At 38.2% G+C, this 16,974-nt stretch overlaps 1 protein-coding gene across 1 annotated transcript in view; it reads right to left on the bottom strand.

Moving 5' to 3' along the window:
* The window catches only part of LOC137385391 (dedicator of cytokinesis protein 7-like), a 46,382-nt gene that overhangs the window by 10,445 nt on the left and 18,963 nt on the right, over positions 1 to 16,974 (bottom strand). The window contains exons 14-26 of the mRNA XM_068071842.1: positions 15,233 to 15,379; positions 14,953 to 15,131; positions 13,390 to 13,626; positions 12,742 to 12,855; positions 11,428 to 11,711; positions 10,001 to 10,277; positions 8,834 to 9,010; positions 6,832 to 7,086; positions 4,912 to 5,053; positions 3,964 to 4,154; positions 3,063 to 3,197; positions 2,258 to 2,410; positions 1,087 to 1,245 (exon numbers count right to left, since the gene is read on the bottom strand). Of these exons, the coding sequence (XP_067927943.1) occupies positions 1,087 to 1,245; positions 2,258 to 2,410; positions 3,063 to 3,197; positions 3,964 to 4,154; positions 4,912 to 5,053; positions 6,832 to 7,086; positions 8,834 to 9,010; positions 10,001 to 10,277; positions 11,428 to 11,711; positions 12,742 to 12,855; positions 13,390 to 13,626; positions 14,953 to 15,131; positions 15,233 to 15,379 (2,450 nt within the window). The remainder of the gene's footprint in view (positions 1 to 1,086; positions 1,246 to 2,257; positions 2,411 to 3,062; positions 3,198 to 3,963; positions 4,155 to 4,911; positions 5,054 to 6,831; positions 7,087 to 8,833; positions 9,011 to 10,000; positions 10,278 to 11,427; positions 11,712 to 12,741; positions 12,856 to 13,389; positions 13,627 to 14,952; positions 15,132 to 15,232; positions 15,380 to 16,974) is intronic.

The raw sequence follows: 16,974 nt of genomic DNA, 5'->3' as shown, positions 1-16,974 counted from the left end.
ATGTGTATATATTAGTATCAAAATGTAGCTAAGAATGTTACCAACAAGTTACAAAAAACTATTTTCATTTATCTTGAACGCAGCTTTATTTATGCTCAATCTAACACACCTCACTTTATTAAATATTGAGTGTGAAAAATTAATTAGGCCAGGGGGGCACTCAACTGGAAAACAATTAGGGCTGAAAGGGTTAATATAACTAGTAATATGATGTTTTTCTTGGTTAGTGGTTTTCCAATTAACCATTATGGTTAATTGGGAAAAGCATTTAGGAGAAATGATTCTCACTAACCTAATGCGATACGTCACCTTTAGAAAACATGAAGTGCAGATAATTTATAAAAAATAAGATGCTTCTCATTACCCTTCTCAGAATCTTTGTACGCCAAGCCATAATATGAATGCCTTTTACATACACGATTTTAGATAATACATCAAAAACAATTCCATAAATCTCAGAGGCAAAAAGTAGGTGAACCACATAAAAAACATAACCAGTCTGAAAACTTGTGTCTCTGTTGGCAGCGAGTTGTTCACTAGTTCAGACAGCAGAAATTAACATCAATAACAAAGGGATATCTGCAAAATAACAGCCCCGTGTTTCACATTTTAACATTAAAAGGACAAGCTCATCTTCGGCAAGACTTGCATTTACATACCCAGAATTATCTGATAACCATTTGTATAGATGAAGGTGTTGAGACAGTCTCTTCACACCTCAAAATGTGGCGGAGAACACTCTTTGGGGCCATACTAATGGAAATCTATGTAGCTGTCTGTCATCACCAGCAATGACATATTGAAAATCTTAATACCACTAACATAAAAGCGTTGAATTTCTTATTTAGACTCACTAACAATACAGAAACAGAATGTTTTCAGATTTTTATATATGCTGATTATATGAGCTCTTGGGTAGGCAGCTCTGAAAATGCATGATAAACAAAGTGGGAATACATATGGCAGCCAAATGCAAATGTATAGCTGAAAAAGCATTAATCATTAACCAACTTTATATTATAGTGTAAAACCCTACCAAACAACATTTATTATTATATTAACAAAGTAAATAGAATAGGAATTTACCTGATCAGGAAAGGTTGTATCTTGTAGGTCAAGGTCTTTCTCGGCATAAATGAGAATCGTCTTGAGGGAGCTCCTTAGGAACTCCTCATTGAAGAACTGAGTCTGCCCAACAAGATGGCTGAGGGACATAGTCACCTGCATCTTCACTCGTGCAAAATTCTAAAACAAACAGAAGATGCTCGGCTATGTTTAGCTTCTCTCAGGCTATATCCAGCTTTTCCCAGCTATGCCAAACTGTTCCAGGGTTATAACTAGCTTTTTAAGGATGATACTAAACATTTTTCCAGCCTACACTCGACTGTTTACTTGCTGCCAACTCTTCCCATGCTATACCTAACTTCTCCATACATCATACTCAACTTCTCTCAAACTGCACCAAGCTTCTCTCATGTTCTAGACAGAATGTTCAGGGCTACACCCTACCTCATCCAGGCTACAGCGAATCTCACCCAGTTAAACCCAGCAAACTATATAAAGCAACTCCACGGCTCTATCTATACAAACATGAGTAATAAAGAATTTCCCTGGGCTCATATATAGCCTACATATAGAGCCTATATATAGCATACATATAGCCTACATATAGCATACATATAGCATACTAATAGCATACAAATGATAAGGTGAGAAAATGGGAAGCATAAAATTGTTTTTCAGCTTTTCATGTCATGGACAACCATTAGCCTCAGGTTTAAGTTGGTTGGGCTCCTCTAGTTGTTTTAATCAGCTCCTATTCATCTCAGCGCCACAGCATATGGATAGCAGAGTCCCGTGACTGCCATCGCTGTCTCAAGGTTTATGGTGCATGTAAGCACTGTAGTTACACCAGCTACTTGCCCTCCTGTGAGATGTGCTTCATTTGCACTTTAAAACCAAGCGATCGGGGAAAAATAATTTATAAATTCCAATATACCTCTTGACACTGCAGAATTTGCAAGGTGATAGTGTGTACTGTTGTTTTGTATCCATAGCAACTCATTCTCAATCACTGCTCATCTTTGTTTCAACTCTATTCACATATGCTGATCACGAACGGTAAAAGTGTGCTGCCAGAGTGGTAGGGAACTACTATAATAATCTCTACTGTTAGTACTCTAGCCTTGTCAATAGCGAATCCTTATTACTAATGCTTGTCTACCTTATTAATTTGACTTATGTAGCTCACACTTACGTTGCCAATTTCAAAGTTCTGTCTCATGAGCATGTAGAGGGAAGCAGCAGCATGGGACCTGGTGGAGCAGAGGCTAGAGCTGCAGTGTCTGAGAAGATGGAGGCACAGATCGGCGCATGCCTCTGTATTGTCCTCAAAAAGAAGCTCCCGGTACTGCAACACACCACTTCTCTACTATGGCATGACACATTCCAGAGCTATAACTGCTACCTACACTACTGCTACCTACACTAGAGTGAGGGATACAAGACCCTGAGTACCATTTATGCTACCAAATACAGGAATGAACGATCTATAGCAAACTTCAAATCAAATTTGAATGGATTGACCAAACACTTTCCTTCGCTGAAAGAATCCATGAACTTCATCACAAACTTAGAACTCCCATAGAGAATAATAAACATCTGTACTTTTACTATGCTAAAATACGTATGCAACCAAGTGTAAGGCAACACTAACTAAAGAATAGACAAAAATGTTGGGTACTACCATATAACAGGTAATGTCTTGATGTTACTCCTCACGAATTAGAACAGAGTGACCTCAAGGTCGCTAAAGGTTGACTGAGTAATTTACTGTGACAATAGAAGAGAGGGTAAAACATATAGGAGACACCCATGAATTGCGTGTGTACCTTAGTATTGCGTGTGTACCTTAGTATTGCGTGTGTACCTTAGTATTGCGTGTGTACTTTAGTAACGAGTGTTTACCTTAGTAACGAGTGTTTACCTCAGTAACAAGTGTTTACCTTAGTAACGAGTGTTTACCTTAGTAACGAGTGTTTACCTTAGTAACGAGTGTTTACCTTAGTAACGAGTGCCCGCTGTGTAGCAAAGACATGCTGAAGGACGTAAGAGCTTTGATTGACTGCCAGGCATTGCAGTAAGACCCTCAGTACTCCGGTTAAGAGATTCTGCAGCGAATCTTGTGACTGTATGATCTACCAAATAAAATAGGCAGCAAATAATAATCACATAAACATTATATCACATAATCATAAACTTTGTGAAGATCACAACGTTAAACAAATCAAATTGTTTGTAAGGTCTATGGTTTTGTCAATCTTTCAGACAATCTTTCAATCATTACCTACTATTACCTGCTATCACCTACCTAAACTTGAAACCATATCCCCTCACAGTTTAGATCTTAAAAGATGGTACCAGAGCGCCTACTTAACTTCATACACCCAAAAAATGAAGCATAACGACTATGTAAAGAGAAAATTAAAAGCTTTCAACTGATGAGTAGATGTGAAAAGTCTGTCCTAATTTTCAGCTGATCAGTACGAAAAAGGAAAGCTACATTTTATATAGGTCCCTTACATAGCAGCTTGTCCATGTTTATTAGCCAAACACAAACACACGGTCTTAATTTGAAATCTTGACTTCATCGTAACTTCAAACAATTGAAAAAAGATTAGCCAAAATTAAACAAGGCTGAATTCTGTTCACTGTGAAACTGAAATAGTGATGCCAAGAAAAGACAGGTAAGAGCAAGGTTATCTACAAAATATTCTCGGTGTTGTAGCTCGTAGGCAAGTCAAGCAAGATCGCGACTGCAAACCAACTAATGTTAGTCGCAAATGAAAAGCCGCCCACCGAACCTGCTGCAATAGATAAAAAAGTTGTCCATTCACACTTTTACAATAGATGAAAATTTCCTAATCAGGTGAAGTTGAAACATTTGAGAAGTTGCTTACCCACCTGTATAATAAGCTCAAGAGTGTCAAGGGCAGTCATGGAAACCTCGGAAGCCAGGTGCCCTAGAACCACAAAGTCGGGCTCACTATATCCCTTCATCTTCTCTCCTGGATTATCTCGCTCTTGGCGCCACTGGGTTTGGTCCTTCCTCCAGCGAAGCCTTGTGTCCGTTTGGGGTGATGGAGGAACAGAAGCTGGGAAATAGCAAAAAGTTATATAATGTATTGGTTTAAGAAACATTCAATGCTGTAATTGATGAATGTTGGCTCACGGACCAAACCAAATTTTCCATTAAGAGCAGCATTGAGATGAGTTGTCTACACAACGTCACATAAAATATTTTATTCAAATGATTGAGATATCGGTGAATCTTGATAATACATTTCTACTGATGTTTTGAAATTACATTAGAGCAAACTAATGTATTTTAGTAACTTGAATAAACTGTACCTGCTGCTGAACAGACAAGTTGTAACACAGACATGGGATGAAAAGAGTCATACGACTTATTAGCTCAAATTCCTACCAAGTGAATAGATGAATTGTAACATTGGCTGCAGACTTGAGACAAGTGGAGCCAAGGTAAATGAAAACGAATAAAAGTTTGACATCTTTTTGTAAATATGAGAATTCTAAAGGCAGCGATAATTTCTTTGATCTGTCTATTGTTTGATCTGTCTATTGTTTGATCTCTCTATTGTTTGATCTCTCTATTGTTTGACATTTATGTTTGACATTTTGAAATCAGTCATTCCATCACAGTTCCTTACAAGTCAAAACGAAATACCAAACAACTGTGTGGGGCTTTTCCTGCACATATCATAGGAAAGTGTTTATGTATAACATTACCAATGAATTTGTGCCAGAGAGTTGAACATTAAAAGCTAAGATACAGGCTGCTGTGCCTCTGAACTAAACCTTTTTATCTTGTGAAATAACACGCAGACATACTATTGCTGGTGCTGCCCTGCTTCCTCCGTGAGAGAAACTCATTTCTCGCGCTCCCCCCACCGAGGATCACATCCTCAAGCTTGGATTTCATGTCACTGCTTTTCTTAATAGTCTGCTGAGATACATACTTGATCGTCTTGCCCTACAAATGCATTCAATTCGAAGACATCAGTTTACCTAACTGCAATGGGTATTTCCTAACTTATCGGTAAGTAAATGTAAGTGTAGTAACATGCCACAAGCGGCAGCACTGAATCAATTAGTACAAGCCACTTTCTAGAAACTATAGCCAAGCTAGATTCAACAACTTGCTGGAACACCATTATAACCGCCTTTTCAAAGATGGAATGTTTGGAGTTACACTTATAGGGTGACTGAGTGATAACAGCATCAAAGCTTGCAACATAGGCATATTTGAGAATAAGTAATCAGAAATTGCAGAAACCACGCGTGTTCAAACCGAACTAAAGAAAATAACAATGTTTTCGGTTTGTTAGTCACATGACTCCATGGGTTGCATTCTGAATCAATCTTTGTGAAACATTAAAGTCAATATTGTATTTACTAATAATATACGTATTCTCCAATCGACTGCAAGCTTTGAGTGCCCCCGACTGAACCAAATGGAGTGTGAATGAAGGTATTTGGTTGCGAGTTTTTATGCGTCAATTACTTTGACCGCTTCTCTTAAACAACATTTTCAACGATAGAAGCTCCAGTTTGGCTGCCAATGTGGCCACCCAATTAGTTTACCCTTAATGCGGCCCACTGCTCCTCCACTATATCAACACTAAAAATCACACAGCTAAACATAACTACATGTACAGTTGGCAAGGAAACTGTATAAAGTCTATTGCTAAGAAAATTAATATAGGGGAAGAGTATCTATGCAGGAACAGAGGCAATCATACCAAATGTAGGTTACTAAAGGCTGGTTCGGACTATATCGCCGTATGTCAGGGTTGTTCTCTCAAAGGTTACTTGTCAACTATGTGCAACGTGAACCGAGAACATCGCTGTGGAAACGTGATATGTTGGAGAACATTACAAATGTCGGGAATGTCAAACATTCTCGACATTTCGCCGATCAACCACAACAGTCTGTGTGATGTGCACCCCTTCGACAATGCTGATTGGCTGTCACAGATTGCTTAACCTATGTTTCCCTTCATGATAGTTGCTGTGCGACTAATATTTTATTGTTTTAGCATTGTGTAATGAGAACAAAGTTTTGTGGACTACTTGACGATGGAAACACCATATTATCACAAACGATCACTCGCTAGATTAGAACCGACACGCTGCGATAGAGTATGTATCAGCCCTTAGGAATCTCATTTAGCAAGCTTCAACCATATAAACTTTCTTAGCGACTGTTTTTGCTTATACCACCAAGTTTATTAAAGGAGAACACCTTAGTGAGCTGTCACTCAAGTCTATACCATGTACATCATAGATATATATACCTATATATATATCTATGATATATATATATATCTATGATGTACATAAACATCCAGATATGCCGACACGACTGACTTTAGACAACCAACTACATACCAAAAAGCCTGTGTAACATGTAGATCCATTGTTAGCTTGAAACTGCCATATCGGTTTTATATCTTTCAGCCTTCACAATAACCAACACACAAAATCGAGCTAATACACACATACATATAGATCTTGACTACACAAAATTTGAGAAAAATATGAATACAAAACACAACTACTGTAGAAGCCACACAAAGAAATGATGGTGGTGAAAACATGGCTGAAGTAAATGCTTGGTGACATGAGTGAATAAAGGTAAGAGCGGAGGGCTGTCGAGATGAGAGGGATGAAGTGGGTACATGTACAGCTGCAGTGCTGACGCTAGGAAGAGTACCGGTAAGTGCTAAACACAGAGGCGCTTGTACGTACCAATGTACCCATGCTACCACTGCTATCATCCTTGCTTTGAAGCATGTTTGAGAATGAAGATGATCGCAAGAGTTTGCTGCCAGAAGCAGCGCCCAGTGTCGCTGACTTGCTAGATTTGTGTGTAGGAAGAGAAGAATCATCTACTACTGGGGCTTTGAACAGGTCCTCATTGAAGGAGTATTTACGGCCAATCGCAGTCCAGGAGCGTTTTGTTGTATTCGTCTCTCTGACAGTTACTTTAGGAATCCATTGAGCCTGCATTATCCATGTGATTTCCTAGATGAATCTGGATGATTGCGCTTGAATATTGCTAGCAGGCAAAGCAGGCGATTGAGGAAAGGATTCCAAAACCAGGAGAACAACATTAAAAACCAAAGTGGGTTAAAAAATTTTCTTGACCAGAAGGAAAGTGGTTAGAAGCCAGCAAAAACCATGCAAAAGAGGCACCAAAAGACAGACAGTGGGGAGAGAAGAAACATGAGGACGAGCATAGTAAAGGGAGACATGCAAAATATTTCAACTACATGCCACCAATCTCTGAATCTACATCAGAGACGATACCTCTATAAAATAGTTAGCGACGAGCAAAGTCACCGAAACACCCATGTACATAGCTAGAAGCAATGCCAAACCAGAGCTTTTAAACTGAGCAAGCACTGGCAGTTTGTCTTGCATATTTCAGAAAGGTCAACACTGACCAATAGGAGTGCAACTACTTCTAAAGTAACCTCGGTTACACACGAGCCCAGCCAGCCAATAAATAAGTAGAGAGAAAATAAGGTTCCCATTCCATCGCAAGAAGACGTTGCTACATACATATGCCACCACCGGCACACACCTGACTAGTTAAGCTAACTGGGAATAACTGAAGCGTACTACACTTAGAAACATCTCCAGCTTACAAAACTATATAGAATTTGGAGAGCTGACAGCTAAGAATTATTTTCTAAAAAGTTGGCCATTTCTACCACAGTGTATATTACCATGCATGTAACCTACATTATTGATCAAATCATTGTCATAAACCAACAGTTAATAATTCACCATAAGGAAACTATGTTTGCATCATAAAACTTCGAGTATGCCTCCTCGCTGTCCTGCCACATTTAATCATATGACGGGGAACATATTCTGACCGTTCCACTGCTGACCTTTTCACTCAAAGTTTCATTGTTTTAATTTAGCAATAATGGAATATCACAACAAAAACTTATGTTCTTTTTGAGTCAATAAAATCACACATCTGACAAATGTGTAAGCTTATATTCAAACCTAACCACAAATGTACAGTACAAGTACTCTTGTGGTTAGGCTGTGAATCTGTACTAACCTGTACAGAGGCACAATGATTTCCATTTTTTTATTCCTATTATTCAATTTTTTCAACTTTTGACTTCAATTTGTGATTTCATATTTTTACCAAAACCCATTACTGCTCATTTGTTATCCAAATGAACAATAAAAATGCAATGAAACAACGAGTAGTAGTTCATGGACTAGACACGTTATAGTTACAAGTATAAAGGAATTATTGACTGAGATACTATAAGTTCAGTTACTGACAAAAAAAATCCTGCCCCTGTAAAGCTTATCTGCTGATCCTTAACTAAAAATATTTGTTCCAGTTTTATCTTGTCTCTTAACTAAACGTATTACACATATAATTATTACTGAAAAATAGAATAGTACATAAGAATCTCATTACGATTAAAACTAGCACAAAAAATGAAAAAATATTCAAATATAATAGCTGTAACTAGAATATAATACAATAGCTGTAAAGCAAAGCAACTAGTTTAAATGCCTTGAAGGATTACAGCTAGAGCATAAAGCAGCCAATAAGCTTCTATTTAAGGTTTGGCAAGGCCGCAACCAGCATTCTTGCTAAACTCTATATGATATCTATAAATCCCACAAGTCAGTCAAATTTGGTAAAATGGCTAAACATTTTATAGAAGCAACCAACACAATTGATCAGCAACCGATGAGGCAAGCAGCTCACCTTGTACTCAAAATTGATTAAACAAAGGTGAAGCATTTCAAGAATCTGACTGAGACGAGGTGGAGGCACTCCTTTCCAAAGGTGCAACAAGGACTGTTGGTCTATATTCTTTAGTATCCAAAGGCAAGATATGAGTAGACTTCTTGTGCATTCATAATTTAGAGACGCCTTTGACTGCTATAACATCAGGATCAACACGATAAGTATATAATGTACAAGTAATCATAACTACAGTGAACAGCACTTTACACATTAAACATGCAGAGCATTAATAATATTACTGGTGTAGTTTAGATTAAATTATACTTATTTAGAGTTGTCTGCTCCCTGCTGGAGTCACACAGGGGAAATGGCACCACTCACCAGGTGTATAAATCGCTGATGAGCGCTAACGCAAAACTGGCTTATCGTGTCTCAGGCAGGAAAATTGCAATTCCAGGTAAGTATAAGTTGACTTATTTCAACACGCTAGTTACCGTATATATAGGTAGTTGTATATAACTAGTGTGTTAAAATATACATGTATATATCAGTTCTGGGTTGGGTGCTCTACGGAAAGTGAGATTTGACTTGACTTATATATTAAGTTTTGCAAAAAATAAATTGGTCAACCAATTAATCAAGAATATTGATTTTATAAAAATTTGCGCGAAGGGATGACTTCTATTTAAAATTCCACTGCGAGTACAAATGTGCTCTAACGTACAGACAGCCAGACTTGTAGGTACAAAGCAAGGATAGTTTAGATATTTCTTAATAAGAAAGAGACTTTGCGATAAAAGAGCGAATTGAAATATGTAAAACCTTAACATAGAGCCTGGCTGGAACAATACGAAGACGTGCCTAAAAAAAGCCCCTTTAGGCACAAACTTACTCGCTAGCTCAGAATGCCTAGTACTATAATGACAAGTTAAATGTGAGCCTAAATTCTTACTACGTGAGAAGCTAAGTAGAAACTATAGACTGGCTCAGCCATATACTTTGGTATAAACTATTACCGGCAAAACTTACGACAAAAAACACCAGAACGTGGAAAGCTTGAAGGAAGCCTTTTGTATGCAGCTGTACAAAGACAAACATGATAATTCAACAGCTTTTAGTCCCTGCTCTACACGGAGCAGGGAAACGAGGCGCTGAAGAGCCGATGTTAGGAGACGTCGACCTGACCTTGTCAATTACTGATGGTCTGGTGCCTGCAACATTAGACGTGCTGATCATACGTGCCACAGACATATCGATGAAGTCTCCTGAACCAGTATTAGCCCGTGGAGCCACCGTTGGATTCCAGAGCTTGTCGAGTACATCACAGGCTATATTGAGTAAAGGTAGGTAAAGCTGGGCTATCTTTGATCGCATCAGGGGGTCGTTGAACCGAGGATCAAGGTCATGGCAATAGAGAAGGTTGGAGACCACCCTAATAGCCTTCTGATGTACTACAGGGTTACTAAAACAATAAAGGTCAACATCACAGAGTTGATGTGGTGAATATCATAAATGTGACAATAACTAATTACATGTATAGGACTATTAGATCTGGAGAAAAAATATTTGGTCAATAAGTTAATTGATAAAATGATATTACAAGTAATAATATCAAATAATAACAATGAAGAAAACATATGGATAAACAGAATTATAGTTATCACAGAAAAGATGAAACTGGCCACACATCAAATATCTGGAATGATAGCATAATGTAGAAAAGCACAAAAAAGGATGGCTTGGCCAAAAGAGACATGAAAAATGATGTTTATGTGAGTTTAAAACACAACCTCAATTATACTTGGACCTAAAACATTGAACCATTTAATGATCTTATACCATATACAAAAAGAGTTTAGCTAAGCATAATGGAACACATGGTTAACTCGAACAGTTTCTCTGGTCCGTTCCCACGTAATGATAAATTGCTTTAGATAACTCGACCTCAACTCTGTTAACTCGAACAGTTTTTTGCCCAACGACTACCGAGACGGTTGTTATCGCTTTAGAAAATCACTTTTTTCCAAGCCATAGAGGTAAACCTCAACTTTTATTAATTCATAGGCATTGTTATTACTACCATCGGCAAAATATTTTTGTCAACGACTTTTCTAAAAGTTTGGTGAAATTTGATTTTACCAAACATCCGCCTAGCGATGGCACTTCGGAAGCAAGGAAAAGTGAGGTAACCTTCGCCTAAACTTCAAGAAAAATCGGCAAAATTGATCTTGGTTAAAACGCTTAAAAGAAAAAGATGTCGTTCCTTCTGAGCATTTTAACAACGATCAAGTTTTGCCAATTTTAATCTAAAAAACGTCCTGGCAATAACATTACCTCAATCAACAAACCAATCTCAAGTGATAGAAAAATCTCTATACTTTTTGATAAAAAAAAGTTTTAAACTTTACATTAGAAGCATTTAATTTGAAACAAGCCATTTATGCTTTTGATATATATTATAGTTTGTATATGTACATGTATCTACTAATAAATAAATAAATACATGGACTTGCGACAGTGCTCTGATAACTCGAACACTTTCGCTCGATCCCATGAAGTTTGAGTTATCCATGTTTGACTGTATCTCAAACAGGCAGCAAACCAAAACTTACTTAGTCTGAAGGCTGGTCACGAGATCACAAAGAATGATGCCGACGAGAAAGTGCTGCTGCCGGAAGTCATCGCTGAGCTCAGTGGTGAGTGTGTAGGGCTGCTGGAGTAGAGAGCTAGTGAGCGACGAAAGAGACATGCTGCTCATGGGTGTCGCCACTAGGTTAGTAAATGGGAGATTGAGGGTAAGGTAGTGTTCATGGCTGCACACAATTCTCATCAGATTGAGTTTAAGGAGAATAAGAGGCGTTGTGTCAGCTGATGTCGAAGTAATTCTGGCCGTCAGCTAGAAATATGACAGCAATTATAATGGCCGATTTTGGCTTGAGAACAATAATTGAAAAAACACACTTAAAGGTCGGAACCAAAGAAAGGAACGCTTGAACAATTTACAATATTTAGTGTTTTGCAATGACCGCTTACAGCTTCCTGTAGTTTTTGAATTACCATTTTATTTGTATGAAGTCAAAACTAATACTTGTGCAGACATTTAGTTACTATCCAGTTATTATTATTATTATGTAGATCACATTAGTAATCGCTTGAGATGGTGACCTTAGCGTGGCCCTAGAGTCACAAAGACCTTTTTCCTTCACCTTTTATCCTCCGTTGTTAAAACCTTCTTCTATACCCATTCACTTTCATGCACAGTGAACTTCTCTAGTGCCTCAAACAATAGTTGAACTCCTAACATGACAAGAAAACGAAATGGTGGTTGAATGATTCCAAGTCTTACGAATCAATAAATTGTCGCTGCTCTCATATTTCATAATCTTCAAGTGTCACCTGCTGTGTCACCTGCCGTGTTAACTGCAGTGGCACCTGCAGCGTCATCTGCAGTGCCACCTGCAGTGTCATCTGCAGTTTCACCTGCAGTGTCACCTGCAGTGGCAGTTTAAACATGTTAATCTTTATTACTGAAGTACTAGGGTACAGGGATGGTCTAAAACAATATTGTCAACTAGGCTGTGGTATCTCTTTTCTCAACAAGATGATATCTGGCCATCCTGCTACCCAGATTTTTATGCACATCCTCAATGACATCCACTGCACAGTGCTCTCGATTTTGTTAAGCGTTTTTACAGCAACTCTCAGCACTAATTGATGCATAGTAAAACAGATCTATTCTTTCAGTTCCATATTCAGTGAGACGCAACCTGCCTTGACTGTTTAAAACTGGATCGGATTTAGTTGGATCTGCTACTAGAAAAGACCCTGTCTCTACTAGTCTTCAGCCATGATCAATTTTCCTAAGCTAAACTCCGAGACGTCTTGTACCAGTGTTTGTCATACAATAGTAAATCAGACCAACTTACCGCTTTACAGTAATACTTGCACAGGTTAAAAACATAGCCTCGGTCCATAAGGGAGAGTATGTCAAAAAGGAAGAATCCAAGGCTTGAGTTGAGCTGTCGAACATAAGTTGGCTCCTGTAACGAGAAACCGCCATCACTCAAAGATATGGCGTCAGCCAATTAGCGAGCTGCTACAGCTGCTATAATAAGAAAGTTTCCTGATTGGTCAGAGTTGACTAGAACAATAACAATAATACTCAACACAAGGAAGCTGATGTTTTTTCTTAGCTTGAACAAATCTACATAGCAAAATATCAAAAGTAAAACAACATTTTCAACAGCAAACATAGTGACAACATTGGATGTTTGTGTATTGTATTGTATTGTATACTGTTATATTCTACCATAGCTTGGTTCATATAGTTATGCCGGCAGTGGCTGGGAAATGGACAGCAAAAGTTATCCGCTGTGTCTGGAGAATATTTATTTTTTAAACCATACTATAAACAACAGTCGCTTTGAGTCAGTCTACTTCTAATCACCTGCACATTTTATCATACATATCATTGGCTGCATTCACATTCTAAATGGTCGCTAAAGACAATAGTAAACAAGAGCTCAACAAGCAAGCGAGAGCGAGATATTATTAAAGGCAAAAGTCACTCTCACCTTGACATATTTATCCACAACCTCTTTGGTAATCATGACGACAAGAGCCGTACAGTCGTCTGTGAACTGTGTCGGAAACCTCGGCTTTCTTGACGAGTTCATAAGCTCCGCCGCTGAAAGGTGCTCAGCCATGCTCTTCACCATAAGTTCAAAGAAAAAACTAGCCTGACACATGGCCTTCTCGCGTGTCGTCGCATTCGACACAACCCATTGCAAGGCCAGCTCCTCGTGCACCAGCTAGAACAGAAGCAAACCAACATGAATAGTCACACGGTATTGGAACTTTCTAGAAGACCTTGAGAGATTTAGAAGACAAGAGCAAAAGACATCTGAGCATAAGCCTGTAAAGGCAGATCAACTGAGGCAAATATTACATATATGATATCTCTCACACTTGGATAACCTACTTGACACGCAATTTTTTAAAATTAAAAACCATTTATAAAAGTTTTAGCAATAAACCTGATATGATTCTATGTTGAGTTATGACTACAAGTCTTGAGTCACTATAAGCCTATAGTAGACCTATAGTAGACCTATAGTAGACCTATAGTAGACCTATAGTAGACCTATAGTAGACCTATAGTAGACCTATAGTAGACCTATAGTAGACCTATAGTAGACCTATAGTAGACCTATAGTAGACCTATAGTAGACCTATAGTAACTTATAGACTATAAACCTTGAGTATCCATTGAATCACATAAAAATCTTAATGTAATAAAAAAGATCATTTAAATTTTTAACTTTACAAATAAACACTGCCTTACGCAAATCCTGCATGCATTCCATCGGCTGGTTTTTGGAAAGATTACATACAAATCACACAGACAGTTGTATTATAGCTAAGGCTAACCAAAGGACTTGGAAAACTGCATCAGGACTCACCTTATTGGCGAAAACAACAACAAATATGTCCTCAAACATGACTTACAAGACGATTTGCAAGTATCTATAATCTGCCCAGTGTGAACACAGGGTATATATAATCTCCCCAGTGTGAACACAGGGTATATATAATTTCCCCTGTGTAAATACAGGGTATATATATTCTCCCTTGTGTGAACACAGGGTATATATAATCTCCCTTGTGTAAACACAGGGTATATATAATCTCCCCAGTGTGAACACAGAGTATATATAATCTCCCTTGTGTAAACACAGGGTATATATAATCTCCCTTGTGTGAACACAGGGTATATATAATCTCCCTTGTGTGAACACAGGGTATATATAATCTCCCCTGTGTAAACACAGGGTATATATAATCTCCTCAGTGTGAACACAGAGTATATATAATCTCCTTTGTGTGAGCACAGGGTATATATAATCTCCCTTGTGTGAACACAGGGTATATATAATCTCCCCTGTGTGAACACAGGGTGTATATAATCTCCCTTGTGTGAACACAGGGTATATATAATCTCCCTTGTGTAAACACAGGGTATATATAATCTCCCTTGTGTGAACACAGGGTATATATAATCTCCCTTGTGTTCACAATAAAGCATTCATGAAGCTCACCTCCTCCATTGGAGGAGGTGAGCTCATAAATAAAGTTACCTTGAACTGCTGTCGTGGCTGCTGACGAGACACGTCCGATCCAGGCGAAGAAATTGAAAACATTCGATTGGGCTCATCTGGTCGCATACTCACAGGTCGGCCCGCAGAAACAGGTGAGTTGACGTTGCCAAAGTCCGGTACCGATTGCGGTCTTGGTGTCCGATAACTTCCCATAAGATCTGATCAATATGAAATGCTTGCTTTTAGCACTTATACCACAATACCAGTACCAGAGTAAAAGAAAACAAACATGCTAGAACTAGAAAGAAAGGCACACTACCGTTGGAGGGACTGAGAGAGGCGCAGTAGTGGATGTACGATGTGAGTAGGTTGTTTCGTCCATGCATGTCATTTCCTTCGAGTAATTGCTGAGTGACAGCACAAACAATCGTTGCCATGGCTTCGAAAGCTGTTGGAGCAATGTTGGCTGTAACATGATCACATTGGCCTAACAGAAACATGATAGAACTGAGTTAAAAATGTCAAAAATATGAATTCAAAGATAATGGCTAGTGACCGCGCAGCCTACCAGACATTTTTGAAGTTGTCATCTCTACAAACAGACCATTAGTATACAAAACTGATCTGCAAATGGATAACGCTATTGGTTAACATCAATGTGGAAGTGATTAACTAACTGTTAAATAGGTTACACTATAAAAATACTTATTAGACTACAGGTGCTCATAGGCAGCAGTGTATTATTATCGGTGAAAAGCGAGGTTAGAGCTTGGTAGACTGGGGCACTGATCATGGTTAAAATTTGAAAAAACAGTATGAAGCTAAGAAAGGCAAAGAAAAGATCTCTATGGCCCTCCGCTAAACTTTATTATGTTACTTGAACTTCTGTATTGAGAAAATTTCATAGATAAAAGTTTGAATATATCAGACTGGTTGCATCAACTCTCACTGCGAATGACTTTTAGTTACTGGTTGTGGAGATATTGCTGATTGAGCCAGTCATCAGTTGTTGCCAATCATCTATTCACTGATTACTTGCTTTGCTAAATATCTAGATCTGTTTCATTGGATACGCTCCTCATTACTCTTATATGATAGGTAAATCTTTGATCTAGTAGCAATTCCATTTCATACTTGTCACAGTGTACAGCGAAAAGGTGAGCTTAAATGTGATTGGCCACTTCTTAACTAACCACCAAAACAGAGAAAAGTGGGAAAGAAATAGTATGAAAATGGTAGCTGCAATTTTTTTATAGCATAGATATGCACAGAAAAAAAACTGTTTACTAGGTAAAAACCAAGATGCAAAAATTGCCAGATGCCATAATAAAAAGCTGGAACAAAATTGACAAGCAGATGAGAGCCTTGGTTACTAAAATTTTAGATCAACACACCTCAAGATTATCTATTCACAAAAGATCGTTGAGGACTTTCGACAGGCAGCCAATCAGCTTCTTTTTTAAATACAAATATCGGTGAGTTTCCTATAATTCGACTCAATAAAACTCTAATTAGCAACAAACTAACTCTGAGGGCAGACAACTTCACTCGAAGAACATATACAGATATTTGAGAGCTAGCAGAGGCAACCCAATTACAAGTCAAAATCTAGCCAGGATGTTTATGAACGCACTAATCAACGTCACTTTGGAAGGTTGGGTATGAGCAAGAAGGTAGTCATCTTCAAAGGGTGAAAGACACAAGCTCGACCTCATCACACGAATGCAGTCACGGCAAGCAAGCCATTGCAAGCTGTTACACTTAATGTCTAATGCAGCCACAGAAAGAAATATTGTATAGATTTAGAGAGCATTATCATACACGCCTGTTAAAGCGTCACCTTCTTGTCTTAAAACGTTTTCTGTCCGTGAAGGAGAGAGGAGGTAGAACTCTCGACTAACTGAAATCAATGATAAGAGGTGAAAAACAAAGAAGCTCATGTAGCGCATATGAAGACTTTGATAAATTAAAACACGCTTTTCCACTTATTAAACTGCTCCCAATAAAAATGAATTAGTCTTACAATAAGATAAAAAACAATTTGCAACAACAACTAATGTG

Source organism: Watersipora subatra, chromosome 1 (assembly GCF_963576615.1).
Source record: "Watersipora subatra chromosome 1, tzWatSuba1.1, whole genome shotgun sequence".
Classification (NCBI taxonomy): Eukaryota; Metazoa; Bryozoa; class Gymnolaemata; order Cheilostomatida; family Watersiporidae; genus Watersipora; species Watersipora subatra.
Note: the sequence above shows the minus strand (reverse complement) of the source record. Positions and strands in the feature narration are given on the sequence as shown.